This window comes from Mus caroli, unplaced genomic scaffold (assembly GCF_978045245.1).
Source record: "Mus caroli unplaced genomic scaffold, Mus_caroli_1 scaffold_20, whole genome shotgun sequence".
NCBI classification, from domain to species: Eukaryota; Metazoa; Chordata; class Mammalia; order Rodentia; family Muridae; genus Mus; species Mus caroli.
Window position 1 is genome coordinate 31,662,531 of NW_028227275.1, and position 19,026 is coordinate 31,681,556.

Genomic DNA, 19,026 nt, shown 5'->3' on the forward strand with positions numbered 1-19,026 from the left:
TGCCTCTGCCTCCCCAGTGCTGGGATTAAAGGCGTGTGCCACCACGCCTGGCCAAGCTTTATGATAGGTTAGTATGGTTGTGACTATTCAGATCTGTAAAAAAATCACTTTAGAGACCCACTCCTTAGCTGAGTTCCCTTGGTTCCCTAAGGATCTGAGAGGTGAGGATTAAGCCACACCCCCTGAGTAGTCTCTGTGATATGTGAATTCCTTCTAAAGCTAGAAGAGGTGAGGTGGTTTGGTTTGGTTTGGTTTGGTTTGTTAAAGCATTGCTTAAGGTCTACATAAATACTCCACAGAAAAGGCAAGGGGTGACTGAACCTGGTCTCTCTGAAGCTCTCCATGGGAACTGGGGCCTGCTGCTTTCGCTGATTTGCATATGAGTAATCTGAAGAGTCGCCCCACCCCCACTCCTCCACCTGTTTCTACTCCTCCGACATTTATTTTCCAATGAAGTTCACCGTGCCCCCTTAATGAAGTTTTGGTATCCTCCAGAAATAGAAAGTAAGGATGTGACTTTTACACACACACACACACACACACACACATGTATGTATGTATATATATATATATATATATATATATATATATATATATATATAATCACCATCTCAAAAATACACATAAGCCAAAATAGCCTAGGCAAGGAGAGAAGTATTCCTGAAAATGATATGCGTTTTTGTGATTTGGACAAAATGAATAGAGAAACGGTCAGACAAGAGAAAAACAGCAGCTAGCCAAGGCTGAAGAGTGGAACAAATCTCTAATGTCATTTCTAATCTTGCTGTTTCCTGTTCATACCCCACCTGGCCTATTCATTTCAGGGAGATAAACCTCCTTGCTGCTCACAGTCTGCTTAGCTGATGATGAAGACCAACCAACCATCTCAAGGGTAAGGCACTACACAAAGTGATTCCGGAGATACCCAACCTGCAGGAGGGACAAACTGCAAAGGCTGGAGGGGAGCAAGCGTGGAAAGTTCCTGCAGAGAATATTACTGTGCTGCAGTCTAGACTGAAAGGCTGGCTCTCGTCACATCTCAGAGGGCCTGGAGGGTTAAGGAGATAGGTTGGTTCAGGTTGGTTCCCAGTGGTAATGCAAAGTCATTGGAGAGTGCAGAAGCGAAGGTCAGGCCACGTGAGTCTGGAGTTACAGTTAGTTGTAAGCTGCTAAGAATCAAACCTTGGTGCTTTGGGGTGTCCGTAACTGGATAAGCTCTCTACAGCCCTAGTTCTCAGAGCTCAGGGACTATTTTCTGAAGGGGAATGAGGAAGAGGAGGAGGAGGAAGAAGAGGAGGAGGAGGAAGAGGAAAAGATCACTCAGGGGAGGAGAACAGGCTGAGATTCACAGGTTGAGAACAGGGTCATGTGCGTAGCATGGGTTGCAGGAGAAGGAAGTTAGCAAGCAGGTGCTTAGTCAATACTGACATCACAGCTGAAAAGCACCCTAAAGAGAAGCAGCTACAAGTTTCCTGCTCATCAGTTGTGCGGTTATTTACATACAGCCGTGGAAGGCTAAAGCCCACACCCTCATCACCATTCCCCAGGGCTTCCCCAGTCAAGCTTCTCTTGGGATGCTATGAAATGCTTGGGCTGCGCCACATGAAGCCTCATCTGATTCAGGTTACACTCTGAGATGTGCCAGCCCCTGCTCGGAACAGCCTTCCTTGGCTACAGCATCATTAAAAAAAAAAAAAAAAAAAAAAAAAGCCTATCAAATTAATAAGATGAAATCACAATAATGATTAAAAGTGTCAGTAATAGTAAAACAGGTAGTATTTTCAAATGTCAGACTCTCCCATGCATACACTGGGTTACCTAACTTGTGTTATGAGTTGTGTTTCCTGGAGTCGCCTCTACTTCAGGGCTGTGTAATTGGAGACAACTCGCTCAAGTAACTTGTGGAAGCTTACGTGTTCAGGAAAGGATACTAGTGGGAATGAAACCCGGAACGGTGCCCCAGTGTCTGCTACACAGCGGCCACACAGGTGGACTGTCAGGTGAGCGTCCTCATCCACTGCCATCAATCACAGTGTGTGGATTTTAAGGCCCTGACTTACTACTGTATGCCCCAGCCATTCTACCCCTACTACCCAAGACAACTGACAACATGCTCACAAAACTAGCAATGTTCTTCATACTAGACTAAATAGAGCCATGCAAATGTCCATCGGTCTTAATGGACACACAAAATGCCTTATATTCATACACTGGACTACTATTTAGTCCCAACAAGAAATGGAGCCATGATCCATGCTATAATTTACCTGTTTAATTTTTATTTCCATTCAACATGTATTTATTCCCTGTGTGCGCAAGTGCACACTCATGCGCGGAACACTTAGGGATGTCAGAGGACAGCTTACAATAATGGGTTCTTCCCTTCCACTATGTGGATCCCGGGAATAGGACTGGGTCTCAGGGTGGTAAGCATGTTTACCCACTGAGCCATCTCACCAGCCCCCTACTATAGCTTAGATGAACGAACACACACACACACACACACACACACACACACACACACACACACACGTTAAAGTAAAAGAAGTCAGCTTGGCATGGTGGTGCACGCCTTTAATCCCAGCACTTGGGAGGAAGAGGCAGGTGAATTTCTGAGTTCGAGGCCAGCCTGGTCTACAAAGTGAGTTCCAGGACAGCCAGGGCTACACAGAGAAACCCTGTCTCAAACAACAACAACAACAAAACAAAAACAATAACAAAAACAAAAGAAGTCCGTTTCATTTATACAAACTATCTAGAATATATAAGTCTTTGAAAAGGTAGAACATAGATTAAGATGGGGTCTCTAGGTTGACTGTATATGACATTATCCATAAAAATAGGTTCTATAGACTGACTGAGAAAACCAGCTCATGATGAGGGAAGGATCTGGTGAGGTCTTGCACACACAGTGCAAATGTTAACCACCTCTGCTCCCAGTCTTCTGGGCAGAAAACACATTCTAAATCTTTCTCTTTGAAGCTACAACCCTGTGTGTTTAACATTCTTGGTTCCCACAGTGTTTATCTGAAGGTACAACGACCTCTGTTCCTCCTACAGGTTACAGAGCTGGGAACAGAACGGAGACAAGTTTAGTCTGCACGTATAGACACTACTTTCTATCTTAGGGATCGGCTGCTTATTTCTCTCCAAAAGCATTTACTCCTAGCAACACCCACCCACTCCCACAAATAGAACTAAATAAAGATACTGTTGCAATTTTCCCATCCAAGTAATGTTTGGAATGAGGGATCTAAAAGTCAGAATAAGGAACACTGGAACTAAAAACTTCTATACAAGCCTGCGAGGTTAGATATACCTGGAAGAGGCTAGACTGCCTTCTCTAAGGTGTGGAGCCAACAAATGCTAATGCAGAGACCTTCCTAAAGGTTGTGACGCACATACTATTTTCCCAACCGGTTACATAGTAAATGCTAATGAGTCCAATGTTTCCTCAGTGAAGTTCGGAGTTGTACTATAGACAGACAATTCTAGTAGGAGTACGAAATATGGAAAACGCATAGGGAAATACGGAAATTCTGGTCACTGTCTGCTTTTGTTCCCTGGTTACCTTTAAGCGAGATTTGGTGGTGGGTTTTTTTTTATTGTTGTTGTTTTGTTTTGTTTTGTTTTTGAGGCTCAGGACTCCGAGGACTTGAAACATTTCCACGCTGCTTCCTTGGGCCTTCCCTCAAAATCACGCACCTTACAAGACCATGCAGGTTGGAATTTGCGTTTCTGTCCCGCCCCACCCACCTCCCGGCTCCAGGCGCCTGCACCGGAAGAACACCCGAGCACTTAAAGGAGCCAAAGGCCACGCTGATTGGTTGAAGCTCGTGATCCACTGTCATAGCCAACCAATCCTGGGGCTCTGCCGAAGCAAGGTACTGTCCCTGCGCTGACCGCTCTGGAGCTCTGGCTAGAGGCCTCTGCTGTGGTCACCGTCCCCCCGCACCGTGTCGCGTGAGTGCTTCGGGTCACAGACACCTGGGAGGGAGGGGTCGGCTCCGTCGCACGGTCCCGCACAGCTGCAGCTCCGGCTGGACAGGGAAGGCCAGGGCTCTGGGTTCTGCTGATGCCTCCCGAGGCTGACAGGTATTGCCAACCCAGTTCTGTGAGTGTGATCTCTCTGTACCATTGTCACCAAGTTGGGACAAGACTGCAGAGTGCAATGGACAGGAAAATGGAATTCCTTTAGGGAAATACCTATATGACGCTAAACTGGCTCAACAGAGCGAGAGTGGAAACAAAACAAACACCCCCAGAGGTCATGTGCTTCCTGTGCTGGTTTGGAAGATTTATTGAGAATGATGTTGTGACTAGCCAAAAATTCTGGTACTAAATCAGGGAAGAAATCTGGATGACAGAAATCGTGTAGAATTTCTTTCCTTCTAAATCGAATCCTGGTTCCTCCGATGACCAGAGAAAGTCTGTCTGGGATTTGCACAATCAGCATACCCTTCCCAACACACCTTTCCAGAGTAATTTGAATCATGGCCTCTTGGAACTGGAGACACCCCTGCTTCCCCATCCTCAACCCAAAACCAACAAACAAACAAAATCCAGGAGCAGCCTGGACTCACATCTGTATCCTCCATCCTATAGGACACTGTAGTTGTCTGTGTTGCCTGTAATAAGTCAGTTTGGGGCCACGCTTACTTGTCGCTGATAATATCGTGTCTCTGGGAGAGAGAAATTTGAAGGTATTTGGGACGTCGGGAAGAGTGCAGCATGGCTTTGTTAGGTATGATCAGAAGACGTTGGAAACACTGTTCAAGGGTGAAGTTACAGGGTGTGGCATGCTCATTTGCAGGTGAGATCTCCAGAGGGACACTCCTGTTTGCCTTCTATCTTTAACCGTGTACCTGAGATTTCCCCCGACACATCCAAAGTCCAAGTCCAAGAGTGCAAGGCCCAGAAGGAGGTAAGCCTAAATCCTAGCTAGATTTCCAAAGTGTTTCTCTTCTCTTCTCTAGACGATTGACAGAAAGATGGTCCGACCACTTCAAGGGATGGAGAGCTTACCCCTTAGGCCAAGGGACTGAAGGGAGTGTGGGGGGGGGGGGGTAGACTAGAGAACAGTCGGTTTCTTTGAAGATGTTTGAAGATGCTTGCAGCAGATGTAAAAATCCATCCGTCTGCTCCGACATGCAAAAGAAAACTAAAGGATGTTGAGCAGCCTGACAAGGTTGGTCTTCTGTCAAGCATTCCTATTTTGTGCAAGTGTTTGTGTGAGATAGAAGCCACAGAGACTATCACGATGGATGATAACACTTCTCCTGCAGGCTCAGCTGGAAATGACTCATGTGAGCTGCCAATACTTAGATAAGAGAGCAAATGGCTAGAGCCCCCTCCATGATGAGTGCCCTCTGCCTCTGCTGGTAGGGTGCTAAGTGGGACAGTGAGAGACGGGAGGAATCATGATGTCCCAGGGCTGTGGAAGGCTCTCTCTTCCTTCCTGGGAAGTAGTTCAACCTCTGCTCAGCCTCGCAGCCAACTGGCTCAAGGGCTGCTTAATTCCGGGGTGCGATCTTTGTCTTTGTTAGAATACACGGAAATCATTGAAACCAGGCTGTCAGTTCATACTCCCCTGGAGCCCGACTAACAGGGTAACCATCCCAATTGATGCGAACTACCTCTGTTCTCCATGCTCCATGCTAGGTTACTCTAAACCCAGGGATTTCCTTATGAGGAAAGCTGTGGAAATAACTGTTGTCCGGGATTTCCTCAGATTATACATAAATCCTGGCTGTGAAGCATTGAGACGAGCTGCTGTGGTGGGAAGGTATTTAACAGCCTAAGACAGCACTGAAGAAAGTAGAGATGTTGTGACATCCCCCTGGGCCTTATGGTCTTCTGAAAAAAATCAATAACTAACCAAAGTGTTTTTCTGAACATACTTAGTTGTATTTAGAACAAAGTTAGGAGTTCTTACCCATCTATAGTTTATAGCCCTCTGGAGTAGCTGTTATACCTAAATAACAATGCCGTGCCTGATGTAGAGGGTGGCTCAAGTCAGTTTTTAAGGAAATGATGGTTAAAAGGTGATATAGATCATAAAGGGAAAGAAAATCAAAATTTGAATTCATGTCCCAGGCTAGTAAAACAAAACAACCATTCTATTTTTTAAATTTTACTGTAAAATTCAATGAATTATATTGAGCATATTATTATAAAAAGAGGTCTGTACTTCTTCAGGCTAGCCTAAGTGTTTCGGAGAACAGTAACATTGGCTAAGGTAAACCACAATGTTTGGTATATTCGGTGTAATAAATGCATTTTTCTCTCAATGGTATTTCCAACTTGCAATGAGCTTATTGTGCTGTAACTTCCATTGGAAGAAATAATGGAGAAACTCTACAATGTGGTCATTTTAAAACTCCATTTCTGGGCTGAGGAGATGGCTTGGTGGGTAAAGCACTTGCCATGCAACCGTGAAGACCTGTGCTGAAAGCTTGCACATCAATGACGACCTGGGCCCAGAGGCACACATCTGTAATTGCAGTGGTGAGATGAGAGGCAGGCACAGGAGGATCCCTGGAAGCTCCCGACCAGCTAGCCTGGGGTACACAGCCAAGAGGAACATTCTAGAAAGACTGTCTCAAACAAGGTGGAAAGTGCAGAACAATACCTGGGGTTACCCTCTGACCTGGAGGAGCGCCGTGGCACACACCCACCTGCACTCACGCACATGAATGAATATATACACTCACACAAACTTCCCATTCCTGGGGATCCATTTGCAAAGGTGTGTGAGCATCCTCACCCTGCCCTTTTGAGAGCCTCGGTAACTTGGAGAGAATGAAGGCGAGGCTGGAGAAAACTGGCTAGGGGGAAATCAGCTGCAGGAGGATGAGACCTGTGTCAGAGAAGGAGGGGAGCATGAGACGTCAGGAGGAATACTGAAGAATTGACCCTAAGACACTTACATCTTAAGACACAAGGTCAAGAGGGACAGACGGACGTTCTGAGCTCACATCCTCAGTTGCATGGTCTTCCTGTCTGTCAGAACAGCGGATGAGAAGGTGAATCACATTAGGCTTATAGAAGGGAAAACCGAGGTAACGTGGCACTGCGTGTTCACAGAGCAGGGAGAGATGGGAAATCATTTCAGTCAGCTGTTCTTGGCTGAGGAAAGGATGCTCAGGCTGGGTAAGAAGTATGCCTGAGGTTAGATAGCTACTTAGAATTTACACTGTTCCCTAGGGCCTCTCTCTCTCTCTCTCTCTCTCTCTCTCTCTCTCTCTCTCTCTCTCCATTATCCCAGTTGATAGGAGCCCAGAGCCTGTATAAGGATGCACAGAGTCTATTATTTAAATATGCCTTGCATTTTCCACTTTAGGTCAAGATGGGGTTTATATTCTCGAAATCTATGAACGAAAACATGAAAAACCAACAGGAGTTCATGGTTACACATGCTCGGCTTCAGGTATGTGCTAGTTAAGATGCTATGTTCCTAATCATGTTAAGTTTCTAGAATGGTGCTCTAGAGGCACAGTCTTCTTCGACTCCCTTTGACTCCTAATCAAGACGCTCTTGGGCTCCATCCTCAAAGACAAGGTGAAGTGGATGGCCAAATAACTGGTGAACAGCCCGTGTTTCCAGTCCAGATACTTGAGCCAAAATTTCTATACCACTAGGTAATTGCTTAGAGTATATTATGAACAGAATATGGCTCTTCCGCGAGGCATTCTGAATTCCTAAAACCTGTGAGTATATTAGGAATGTGATGCCTTACATGGAAAGGGAATTTACAATATGTTCATCTAAAGAAGTGTTATTCTGGATTATCAATATGGATCCATTGTAACTTCCAGGACCTTTATAAGAACGTGTGAGAGAGAGAAAGAGAGAGAGAGAGAGAGAGAGAGAGAGAGAGAGAGAGAGAGAGAGAGAGAGAGAGAGAGAGAATTAGATGTTATACTGTTACCCATAAAAGTCTTAAACACAGCCATAACCTGAGAACCACTCTACTGGCTTTGAAGATGGAGAGAACCGGGGCCATGGGCCAAAAAATGCAGGCAGCCTTAATAAGCTGGAAAAGCCAAAGAAACAGAGAGACAGAGCCTCGCCAGCCCGATTTGGCCCTTTAACCACAGATCATAACTTGTGAAAGCTGCACTAGGAAATGGTTATAGACTGTGGCGCTTGACCTTGGATTGTACAGTAGATGTTTAGAAAAAAAAAGTCAAACAGATTGCTGAATTATCTAATATAAGCTGTCAAAGTATTTTTAAAATATTACAAGACACAGCTGAATGTTAAAATGTTCGACCTAAATTGTCTTGCTAAGGTTTTAGACAATGGTCATGATGAAGCCCCTATGGTCTGTTATGGCTCTAAGAGTAGAAAGCCTTACTCTTGGGCGGTACAAGTGAGAGATAACCTAGACACCTGGATGAATCAATTCATAGCATCCTGACTGTGCACATGACCTGTCCTCGGTCTCCTGGTCTGTACCCTAGAGGCAATACACACTTCTGAGATGCTCCAAGAAGTAAAAATTATGCACATTCTATAGAATGTACATTCTATAGAATGTGTACTCTAATGCCTCTTGCTTATATTAGGTGTTGCTATCATTGCTATTAAAAATATTTTTTAAGTGTTAGGGTTTCATATAGCCCAGGCTAGCTTCAAGCTGGTTATGTAGTCTAAGATGGCCTTGCGCTTGTAGTCCTTCTGTCTGTCTCTTCAGTGATAGGAGTATTGGTATGTACCACCATACCCCACTGATGTTAAAAAGTTAAGTTTCGGTGTGGGATAATGGTTCCTTGGGGGAAAATTGAAAGAATGGACAAGTTACTTACTATAATGGAGCAATGGCCAGAGGAGACGTATAGGTTAGGAATCAGCCCAGTATCTCAGAAATAAGAATGGCGTGTGTGGGTGGAAACTACAAGAGTTTCATTCTTATATCAGACTGCATGACCTCAGGATCTGTGACGATCTGGGGCTTCTATTCCTCTTTATTCCTCTTGGAAGTTACAGAAAACCAGAGACTCCTACACCAGAGGAGTTCATCACTGCGCGGAAGCAGTGTGAGCTAAGTACCGATGTCACTTCCTCCTGCTACTCAAAGCCCATGCACTCTGTGGGTCAGCTATGGGGAAGACTGAGTGTCGGGAATCTCCTGCTTCTGTGGGGAACCATGAACAGGAGGAATGTGGAGGCGTTTGCTTCGTTTCACGCCCCAGGGTTGTTCACTGACATGCAAGCAAGATATCGCTCAGCTCCGGTAGCTAGGGCCTCGCTTTTTTTTTTTTTTTTTTTTGACCTACCCATCAAGACTGTACAGAATGTTCAAGGTCCCTGGTGGTCACCTGACTGGCCAGAGGCAAGAGAACGGCTTTAAGTCCTCTCCATGGATGCCAGTGAGCAGGTTTTCAGTATGTGCCGTTGAGATCGAGCTGTGTCAGCCATCACTCTTCAGATTAGCTAAACCCAAAGCGAGCCCAACCTGGGAACCCAGCCCCCTTGGAGCCCGTAGCTTTGTCTCAGCTGGAAGAAGAAAGATTGGAATTCTCCTGAGGGCTGTGGCTACCGCACCTGCATGCAACCAAGGAGAGACTGAGGTGTGGTCTCACCAGTTGCATCCTCAAACACGCCACCTTCGTTTTCCAGCAGACAGACCCCTACGTTCTATTTGTCCTGTCTCGGATTCCTGACTCTACAGTGGACATGTCACACCTGAGCCTCACGTAGCTTCCACAGAGCAAAGGTTATTTTAAACAAAAACTCACCAAATTACTTACCATCAGTTACAGGCTGATGTTAAATCCCTCAACAACTTGTATGCTGGAAACCCAACCCCAATCAGACTTCATTTGGAGATTGGGTCTATACAGAGGTGATCGAGTTAAAATAAATCCTTAGGGTGGGTATTAATCTGATACGTTGTTGACTTTTAAGAGGAAATTTAATCATGCACCCCAAATATGTCATTTACAAACCAGTGACAGAGGTCTCCTCACAGCTTGTTCAGGAATCAAATACATTGATTTTTTGATTTCTAGATTCCAGAACTGAGACAAAAACAAAAACCCTCTTTTTTTTCCCTATTGTTTAAACTAGCCAGATCGTGGTCTCTGTTTTTTGGGGGGTGGGGGAGGCGCAGTGGTGGCAGGTGTGCAGCCTTAGCAAGCAAAAGAGGGAAGCACTTGGAACCTGCGTCCAGAAGGGGGCGCTGGTGCAACGAGCAAGGAGCTCCCTGCAGCTCAACTGCAATTTTCTGCTTTTCTCCCTATTTCTCTAAACCTTTGCCAGGAGCATCAGAGAGGTCATGAGTGGGAGAGATTTTGGTCACCATGAGGTTTTTGTACAGAATGGCGCATCAGTTTCACTGCACACTTACCTGTGTGCACGGCAGTATCTGAATTGCATCAGGCTCCTATCCTCACTGCAAACTTTGCAAACCGACTACATCGGTTAAATTCCATGAAAAGAATGCATCCTAAGTGTTGTAGGGTCCCTACCTACATAGTTTCGGGAGTTTAGACATTTTTGCAGATGTTCAGTGATTATTATGTCAAGGCCTTTGTTTTCCTCCTCAAGAACCACAAAAAGGTTTGTTTTTATTTTCCTTAAAAAAAAAAAAAAAAAAAAAGGATGGTTTTTGAGAATTTCATACAAGGCTTGGGGCTACGGTTAAGTGGTAGAGCATTTGCCCAGCATGCACATGGTTCTGGATTCATTACTGCTGGGGGTGGGGGGAGGAGGGGAGGGGGTAGTGTTTAAGATGGAAGGGACTCACATTAGTAGTTACAACGATATTACCGTCAATTTTTAGTTTTCCGGTAGAAACTGCTTCTTCTAACTTCCGTTACTGAGAATGAGCTAGCTATACAGTTAAAATGAGCAGTTTTCACAGTGCCACTAGGTGGCACACAAACAACTTTATAACAAAGTAAAACCTGGAAAGAGTCCTGGTGTTATGATGTAGGCTGGAAAGGGGAAACCTAACACAGAGAAAGAAATATACAGACGTCTGCCCGAGTTATGCAGTGGGACTGTAGACAGAGAGCAGTATGGTCATGCAAAGATTGGTGGGCAGCAAAAGTTTGTCGTTTGCTGTGTTCAGGGAACAACATGAGAGAAAAACAAAATCCAACCAAACATGAGAGCCAGGCTGTCTGTGTGCTGAAAAGTTAATGTAGTATAGATTCTCTTAGTTTTTAGTGAGATTGGATTTTGCACATGGAAGATGTAGTGTTCTGACCCTGGTTAATTTGTATTGGAGCCACCTGAAAAGAGGGAATTTCAGTTGAAGAACTACTTCAATTAGATTGCATCATGTCTGTGAGAGATTATCTTGACTAATGAATGATAAGCGCTCAGCCCACTGTGGGCAGCACCATTCCTAGGCAGGTAAGTCTGGGCTGCATAAGGAAGATAGCTGGATAGGAGCCCCTGGCTAGAAAATGGTGTTTTCCACATGGTCCCTACCTCCAGGTTCCAGCCTTGAGTTCTAGACCTGACTTCCCTCCGTGATGGATTGCAACCTGTAAAATTAAATAAATCCTGTCCTTCTAACATTGTTTTTTGGTCATGGGGGTCACAGTTACAGAAGCAGTTCCTAATGTGGAAATAATAAAAGACACTTCCAGACACACCGAGGGGTTTCTGTGTTTTAGACATGACGATGGTCAGCGGTTTATGTGAATTTCGGTGGTGTGCTTATCAAGTGCTAAAATACCTTGGTGATTTCTTCTCTCAAGGGATCACACACTCTTGAAGAGGGTAAAGATGGCAGCCAATGAGTTCAGTAGTGTGTTAAGAACCAAGAACGATGTATATTAGTATGTCTGCTGACTATAGAATGGCAGGGGCTTATCTAAAGGCCACCTATTCAGTTAACACTTAGTCCTGGCACTGAACCGATGCCAGCTTGTTAATGAGAGAATAAACATGAAAACATGGGGTTGAGACCTTTGCCCTCTGTCTGTTCTGACATGGTTCAAGTTGTTTATGTAGAACTTTTCTCAGAAGAAAAAATATTTAGATCATGTTTAATGAGCACACTTTTAAATCTATTAGGAAAACTGATGTTAGTTTTAGGTTTATTGTTAGGTTTTGTTTAGAATATTTGACGAATCTAGCTATTGGTTTAGGTGGTTACTTATAATAATTATACCATTGGAGACATGAGTTTACTACATATGGGTATACTTTAGTTTTTCAGTCATTAAACATTGTTTAGATGACAAATACTACTAAGACATAATTTTCAGTTACATTTTTCCAAAAGAAAAACATTAACTTCAAGTTTCATTTGTTTCAAAATTTTTGAACATGAAGACCTCAACATTTTTAAAACTACGGTAGAACGAGAGATTACGTCATTACCTTTCTTCTTCCTCCCTCCCACCTGATCCATGAGGTCTCTCTGATGCCTCCTTACTAAGACTCCCACTGCCGTAGGTGAATCATTGTTGCTGTTGTCATTGTTGTTGTTGTTGTTGCTGTCCTTTGAGACAGGGTGGCAATGTAGCCCAACTTGGCCTCAATTCACAATTCTTCTTTCTGTGTCTCCTCTTGAGTTCTAGAAGGACGGTCATACCCTCCCAAGCCTGGTGCCGAACTCTTAACCTGTATCCTGTGAGAGAGAGAGCTTTACAACTGTGTTTGAGTCCAGTCGTTATCTTTGACAACAACTTCTGCATAGTTTGATGGCCCCTTTCCCCTTGTGCACACTGTGTGTTTGTCATGTCATGCAGTCAGTCCCGGGATCTTGTCACGGTCTCATCTCATCTGGGGCATCCTCTGAGTTCTTGGCTGTCTTATACATTTTGATGCGCTGAGTTCACTCTTTACCATAAAGTTTATTCCTGTGACAAGGACAGTGTGTTCTGTGTCCACCCCAGCATCATCCTGTTTATGATCTTTAGAAAGATCTTTAGAAAGCTTTCTGCTTCTGCCTTGGAGAGTTCCTTGTCATAGACTGATAACTATGTGATGCTTTATTGGGGATAAAGAGAAAAATGTATCCTGTGATAGTTCGTTTAGACAGTAGTTCTTAATCCCAGCTGCATACTAGAACTACCTAAATGCCCTGAAAAACACTAAACTAAACTAAACTTATGCTGACCTAACCTTCCAATTAATATTCTGAATAATTCTTTTGGTACGCTAGTATGGTTACCGAAGAGCTCCACAGATGTTTACGGCTCAGGACACAGATGATGAACGTGCCTGGATCTTGTTTTGATTTAGATGCCTTTTCATAGGAACACAGATTATTAATTAGTGTATTTATATCACTTTGGAAGGTATGCATTGGTATGTGAGTTTGGAAAATAAGTAGTCTGGCAAGGATAGGTTTTACACACTCACTATTCATGTGTACAAAGTCATATGATGTCTCTTTAACAGAACTCAAAATGAGTCTCAGCTTCTACTGATCAAGGCAATTTGGGCAAGACAAAGTGGCTCAATTGCTTCTTGCTCTTTCTTCTTCTCTGTTCATTTTTCCTTGGACCAATCTTGGTTTGACCTAGGCGACCGCAGGTGGTACAGGCGCTAGAGGAGGCTTCTCTGATTGAGCGGAGCTTCTCTGCTGACTCCTAGGAACACGGGGTGATCTGCTCTGAGGACTGTGCTCCAGGGGGAGTCTGGCCCTGACTTCTACACTCTTCAATGCTGTGGATCCTTGAGACCCAGTTATCTTCTCCAGCTATCTCTGGCTCATATTCTCTGCCCAAGTCTCTGCTATGAGTGTAGCATTCTGGTATGCTACCTCCGTCTAATTTTTAGCTATCCCCTGTAAACCTTTTCATGGGAAAGGGAACCATGTGGACACTTATGTAGCTGAGATGAACCCAACTGTCTCTCTCAGGCCTGCCTGAACCCAGATCTGCCTTGTCTCTCTACTTTGGATTCCCCCCTCCCAGAATCCTCTCTGTTTAGGGATTCTCCAGGCCCACCTGGGGTTATCTTAGTATGCTCCTGTACTACAACTCCCAGGAGAGGCCACGTGGCTAAGCCTTATCCTTACACCAAAACGCATTTTCCTCTCTCAGTTCCTGCCACGGTAGAACGAGGACACGACGAGAAACTGAGTCACGTTACGTTTCTTCCATCACGAACTCTAGCTTTCTGTTTCTTAGCTTTGCTGATGATGTGTGCTGTCGAGGTTTTAGAATTTAAAAGACAAGAAGAAGCAGTTTCTCTCTGAAGAAAGAGGGGCTTACGTTTCATTTTGCTACTACTCTGTGATTTTTCTTTTCTTTTTTTTTTTAAAATCCAACCAGATATTGTGTCCTGTAGTTTGGGCTGTTCAAAGCCAAGAAAGGCACTGATTGAAGTGCCACAAGACAAAACATGTGACAAACAAAAATCTCTATTGACATCCCTCCATCACTGTATGAAGACCTGGCATTTCAGTTTGTAGTGGGTGCATTTGGAAGGCAACATGAATGGAGAACAGCACAGTGCCTGTTTAGTGACCCAGAAATCTTTCTTTCACACAAAACAGAGAAGCCAGGGAACATAGCCGTGACTTGGATCCATAGCCATACAGTCAAGACCTCAGGGAGCAGGGCACATTGGAAGGAATTGTCACTGCCAAAGGTACAGTTGCACAGAGCTGTTCAGGAAACCTAGTGGGAATCTACTGTGATTTAAACAAAAGAAAGGAGGAACAGAGGAAGGAGAACAAAGGAAGGAGGAAAAGCCGATGTGACACGGTTCCAAGGTGGCAGGTGACTAACTGCCCTTTTGTCTTTTGTGCTTAGCTGGAAAGGCAGCTGACCATGCAGAATGAGATGAGAGAAAGGCAAATGGCTATGCAGATCGCCTGGTCTCGGGAATTCCTCAAATATTTTGGAACGTTTTTTGGCATTGCAACCATCTCTTTAGCAACTGGGTATGCTTACCATTTACTTGAAGAGTTTCTGAAATAACAAAGTCTTTGCAGTGGTCATAGCGCTCGCTCGTTAAGTTGGCTGGAGTAGGCCTTTGAGTTTCGAGCCCTGAGTATTACGTAAACAAAGAAAGCGCCCCTGGCTTACTCCTCTCACAGCTCATCCTGCCTTCAGTTCCTGATGTTCCTTTTGTCTGTTTCTCTAGTCTATAAGTTAAAGAGAGCTCACTAGACACCAAGATGGATGGCCTCTGTGCTCATCCCAGCCGTCCTGAATAGTAGCTCTCAATCATTGTCTGCTTTCAAAGGGGGAATCTAAGCCTTGAGGTCAAAGGAAGATTAACAAGTCACAGACCCTCCCCTTGAGAGCCGAAAAAAATCTGGCAAGGTTTGTTGGACAAGGAAATTCAATTGTTCAATTTCTACAGAAGGCTCAGATGAATTAAATAGCCTACGAGATAGGATACATTCTTCCAAAGGTGTTTTTTGTTTTTTTAACAAGGATAAGATATGTATTTGCAGGTTATGTTTGACATTTATTGTTTTGTTTCTGAAACAGAGCACTAAAGCGAAAGAAGCCAGCCTTTCTCGTTCCTATAGTCCCGCTGAGCTTCATCTTCACCTACCAGTATGACCTGGGCTACGGAACTCTTCTACAGAGAATGAAAAGTAGGTCTTCCTCAGCTAGAGCGTCTGTGTGGTAAATAGTCTGTGCTTCAGGACTGGGGCTGAGAGATGGCTCCGTTGGTAATGCGCTCACTCTTCAAGCAGGAGGCCTCAGTTCAGCCTCCAGGACCCATGTGAAAAAGCCAGGTGTGACGGTACAGGTTTGTAATCTCAGTACACGGGAGGCAGAGACACAGATCTCTGGGGCTCCTGGCTAGCCAGACGAGCCTCCTTGGCAGGCTCCAGGCTAGTCTAAGATCTTGTGTCATGCACAAAAACAAACACAGAGATAACGCCTGAGGAGACTGGTGGTTAACCTCAGGCCTCCTCACGCAAGTACACACACATGAACATATACATGCACACGCGCGCGCACACACACACACACACACACCCTCCTTATAAATCTTTGACTAATGTGGATTCTGATAGGACCATTTTCCTACAATCCAGAGAACCAGCATCTCTTTAGTGGCATGGAGTCAGCTTTTAGTAGCTCATAAGAACTGACTGCTAAATGTTTAGAAATTTTGCATGGTGGATATGAGGAACACTTGTTTTTTTAAAAAATTAAACAAAATGGGTTTACTTATTTATTTATAACTAAACAAAATAGGTATAAGTCTACAGACTGATAATTAAATTATAATAAACACTAAATTTTGTTTAAAACAAAAAAGCGTTAAATACGCAGAACTCATCTGTCTTAAATTACTTTTCTATTCTGTATAATCATAGATTATTTGTATCCATTGTATCTGCATTATGCAAATGTAGACGCAGCATACAGATGCAACAACAACAACAAAAAACCAGCATCACTCATTGGTGGCTTGTGATTGGCCAGGTGAGGAGTATTTACATTGTGGAAACTGGCGAAACACCAAGTCAAGGCTTACCCTTGTCTTCTGCTGATCATCTGGGCCAGGGATTGGAAAACGTTGACATTTTAAACCTTTGGGAAAGAATTCTAATGACTTCTATAAGTATTCTTCCTTTTGCAGACAACTTATTCGTTTTTAGTGTCAATTCTCAGTTGTTTGTGTGTGTGGTATATTGGTCAGATCAAGGTAGTTAAAGTGATCGCCTCATGCATTTATCTTTTCTTTTGTGTACTATTTCTGAGACACAGTCTCCCTGTGTGGCCTAGGCTGACCTTGAACTCATGATCGTCTTGTCTTTCCTCCTGCGTGATAGAATATAAGCATGTAATGTGTTTCCCCTGAGTGGTGTATTCCTTCTCCTGAGTCAGATGGGTGAGGTGCTTAACTCTGAGATTTAAGGTCATGGATCCAGTCCCCACAGTGTGTCCCTGGATCAGCAACCAGGCCCTCTTAGGGAACCCTTAGGACGTCTTCATCAGCTTACCCGTGTCTGCATTTTATTTAAGGTGAAGCTGAGGACATATTGGAAACAGAAAAGACGAAGCTGGAGCTGCCAAAAGGACTGATCACCTTTGAAAGCCTTGAGAAAGCCAGAAGGGAACAGAGTAAACTCTTCTCAGACAAATGAAGTCACAGTTACCCTCAGAGCACACATCGTGTCTCCAAAGCACAAAGTTGTTGGCTTGAATCATGGTGTTTACAGTTTTTTAAATGATCAAGATTTTGATATGATGCATTTTTATTTTAGAATATTAAAATTCAAAATGAATTTGTTGAACTATTTTAAAATAAAATTTCTAACACTCCACCAAATCATGGCAGTATTCTAAATAGCATTCAAATTTCTTGTGTGTATGTGTGTTTTATAAGTATTCAAGGGCAAAATTAATAAATTATGTTGTTCTGAATTTGACCCCAATGTCCTGCTGCTTGAGGTCCTGTGAGACAGACTGTCCTCGGTATTCAGTGCTCCCAGGCTGTTGTGTCCTGTCTCACACAAAAGAACGACCAATACACCGTGAACTACAACGTTTGGGGGGGGGGAGGAGGGGGAGGAAGAGATGATGAAGTTGAGAGATATAAATGGGGGTCAGTAGGGAGTGTGAGAAGGGAAATGGGTTGATTTTATTTCATTGTATACATATATGATAGCCTTAAACAACCAATCAACCAATAAATAAGTAGGTAGATAGATAGATAGATAGATAGATAGATAGATAGATAGATAGATAGATAGATGTTAGATAGAATAAATTATAGAGGAAAGAGATGGTGATTTCATCTGATGGATCCAGGCACAATGGAATATACCATAATATCAACTAATCAGGAGGCTAGGGCAGGAAGTTCTTAAGTTTGAGACTAGGCTGAGCAGTGTAACAAGATTCTGTCACACACACACACACACACACACAATCTCATAATACTAGTGTGTCATTGGTGTCCAAAATGGTTCATCAAGAGTTTTAAATTTAGAATTATTCTGCTATGTGAGCTTTCGAACATCAGTGTCCAGCAGTTGGAACTTCAAAGCTGTGTCGCTAAAGACCTTACAGAACATTTAGCTGCTGTGCAACCCACCCAGGCCCGTGGCGCTCTTGGACTGTCAGACCCTTCCTGCTGTCTCCTTGTCTTGAGGTAGAGTTCATTAATAACTCACATTCAAACAGCTACTCCTACAAGAGTCTTCCCCACGTACAGAGAGACAAAACCCAAAGCCGGTCTAAACCACTGCTTTTAAGCACAGCTATGTTAAAACCTGGTTCAACTGGCCTTAGACTTGATTATTCAAAGCTTCCCCTTTTCCTATTACACTATCCTTTTACTGAATTGACAACCATTTCATCTGTAACTCTTGCATTATCTTAGTCATCTATGTTAATTAAATATTTAGTGCATCTTAACTACAACTTTTATTAAATTCCTAATACTGAATCAGTTATGGTCTCTTAGCTAGCTTATTATTACAGCCTTTTGTGTGGCTTCAGGAAAAAAATGAGGTAATAAAGCATGAGAAAGCATGAAAGGCGAGAGAAAGCTGAAGTCGCTTTATGAACCAACATTTAGAGACTCACGGAAACCACACTCGATGGTTCTGCCAATGGTCAGAGACAAGTTGGGGTGGGACACTTAACAGGTGGCTTTCCACTTCTGGAGACATGCTGGCAGAGTAAGGCAAAACTATGTAGTGAGTTCAAGACCAACCTGGATGACATGAGACTCTTACAAAACCAAAATCAAAAGTACGTGGGTTAGAAGAGAATAGACAAGGGACAGACTCAGATTGTCAAAATTAGGCTGGGCATGGAGTTTGGGGGTAGAGTACTTGGCTACTGTGTATGGAGCCCAGGGTTCAATTCCTAGCCTGGAAAGACACACACACACACACACACACACACACACACACACACACACGGGAGACAGACAGATATAGAGACAAACTTCATATGATATTATATATAGCACATATGTTTATTCACTCACAGACGTCAAATTTCAAAACCTCTGCAACTGATATGATTCAAATGTCAGCCATCTAATTGACATGTTGTATAGATTTCAACAATTCCAACACATGAATCCAAATGTGAATGGGTATTCTAGTCACTTTCACCA

General features: G+C 43.6%; 1 protein-coding gene across 2 annotated transcripts; it reads left to right on the plus strand.

The window, feature by feature from the left end:
• The first annotated feature begins 3,864 nt into the window (after positions 1-3,864).
• Positions 3,865-17,323, plus strand: Plgrkt (plasminogen receptor with a C-terminal lysine). 2 transcript variants are annotated; one of them, XM_021152305.3, is made up of 6 exons: positions 3,865-4,095; positions 4,814-4,924; positions 7,343-7,429; positions 14,733-14,863; positions 15,420-15,529; positions 16,917-17,323. In XM_021152305.3, exons 3-6 carry the CDS (start codon positions 7,349-7,351, stop codon positions 17,036-17,038), a joined length of 444 nt encoding a protein of 147 aa, XP_021007964.1. In that variant the 5' UTR covers positions 3,865-4,095; positions 4,814-4,924; positions 7,343-7,348; the 3' UTR covers positions 17,039-17,323. The 2 variants fall into 2 exon arrangements, with proteins under 2 accessions (XP_021007964.1, XP_021007963.1); XM_021152304.2 differs by having other exon boundaries at positions 3,865-3,963.
• Positions 17,324-19,026: the final 1,703 nt, after the last annotated feature.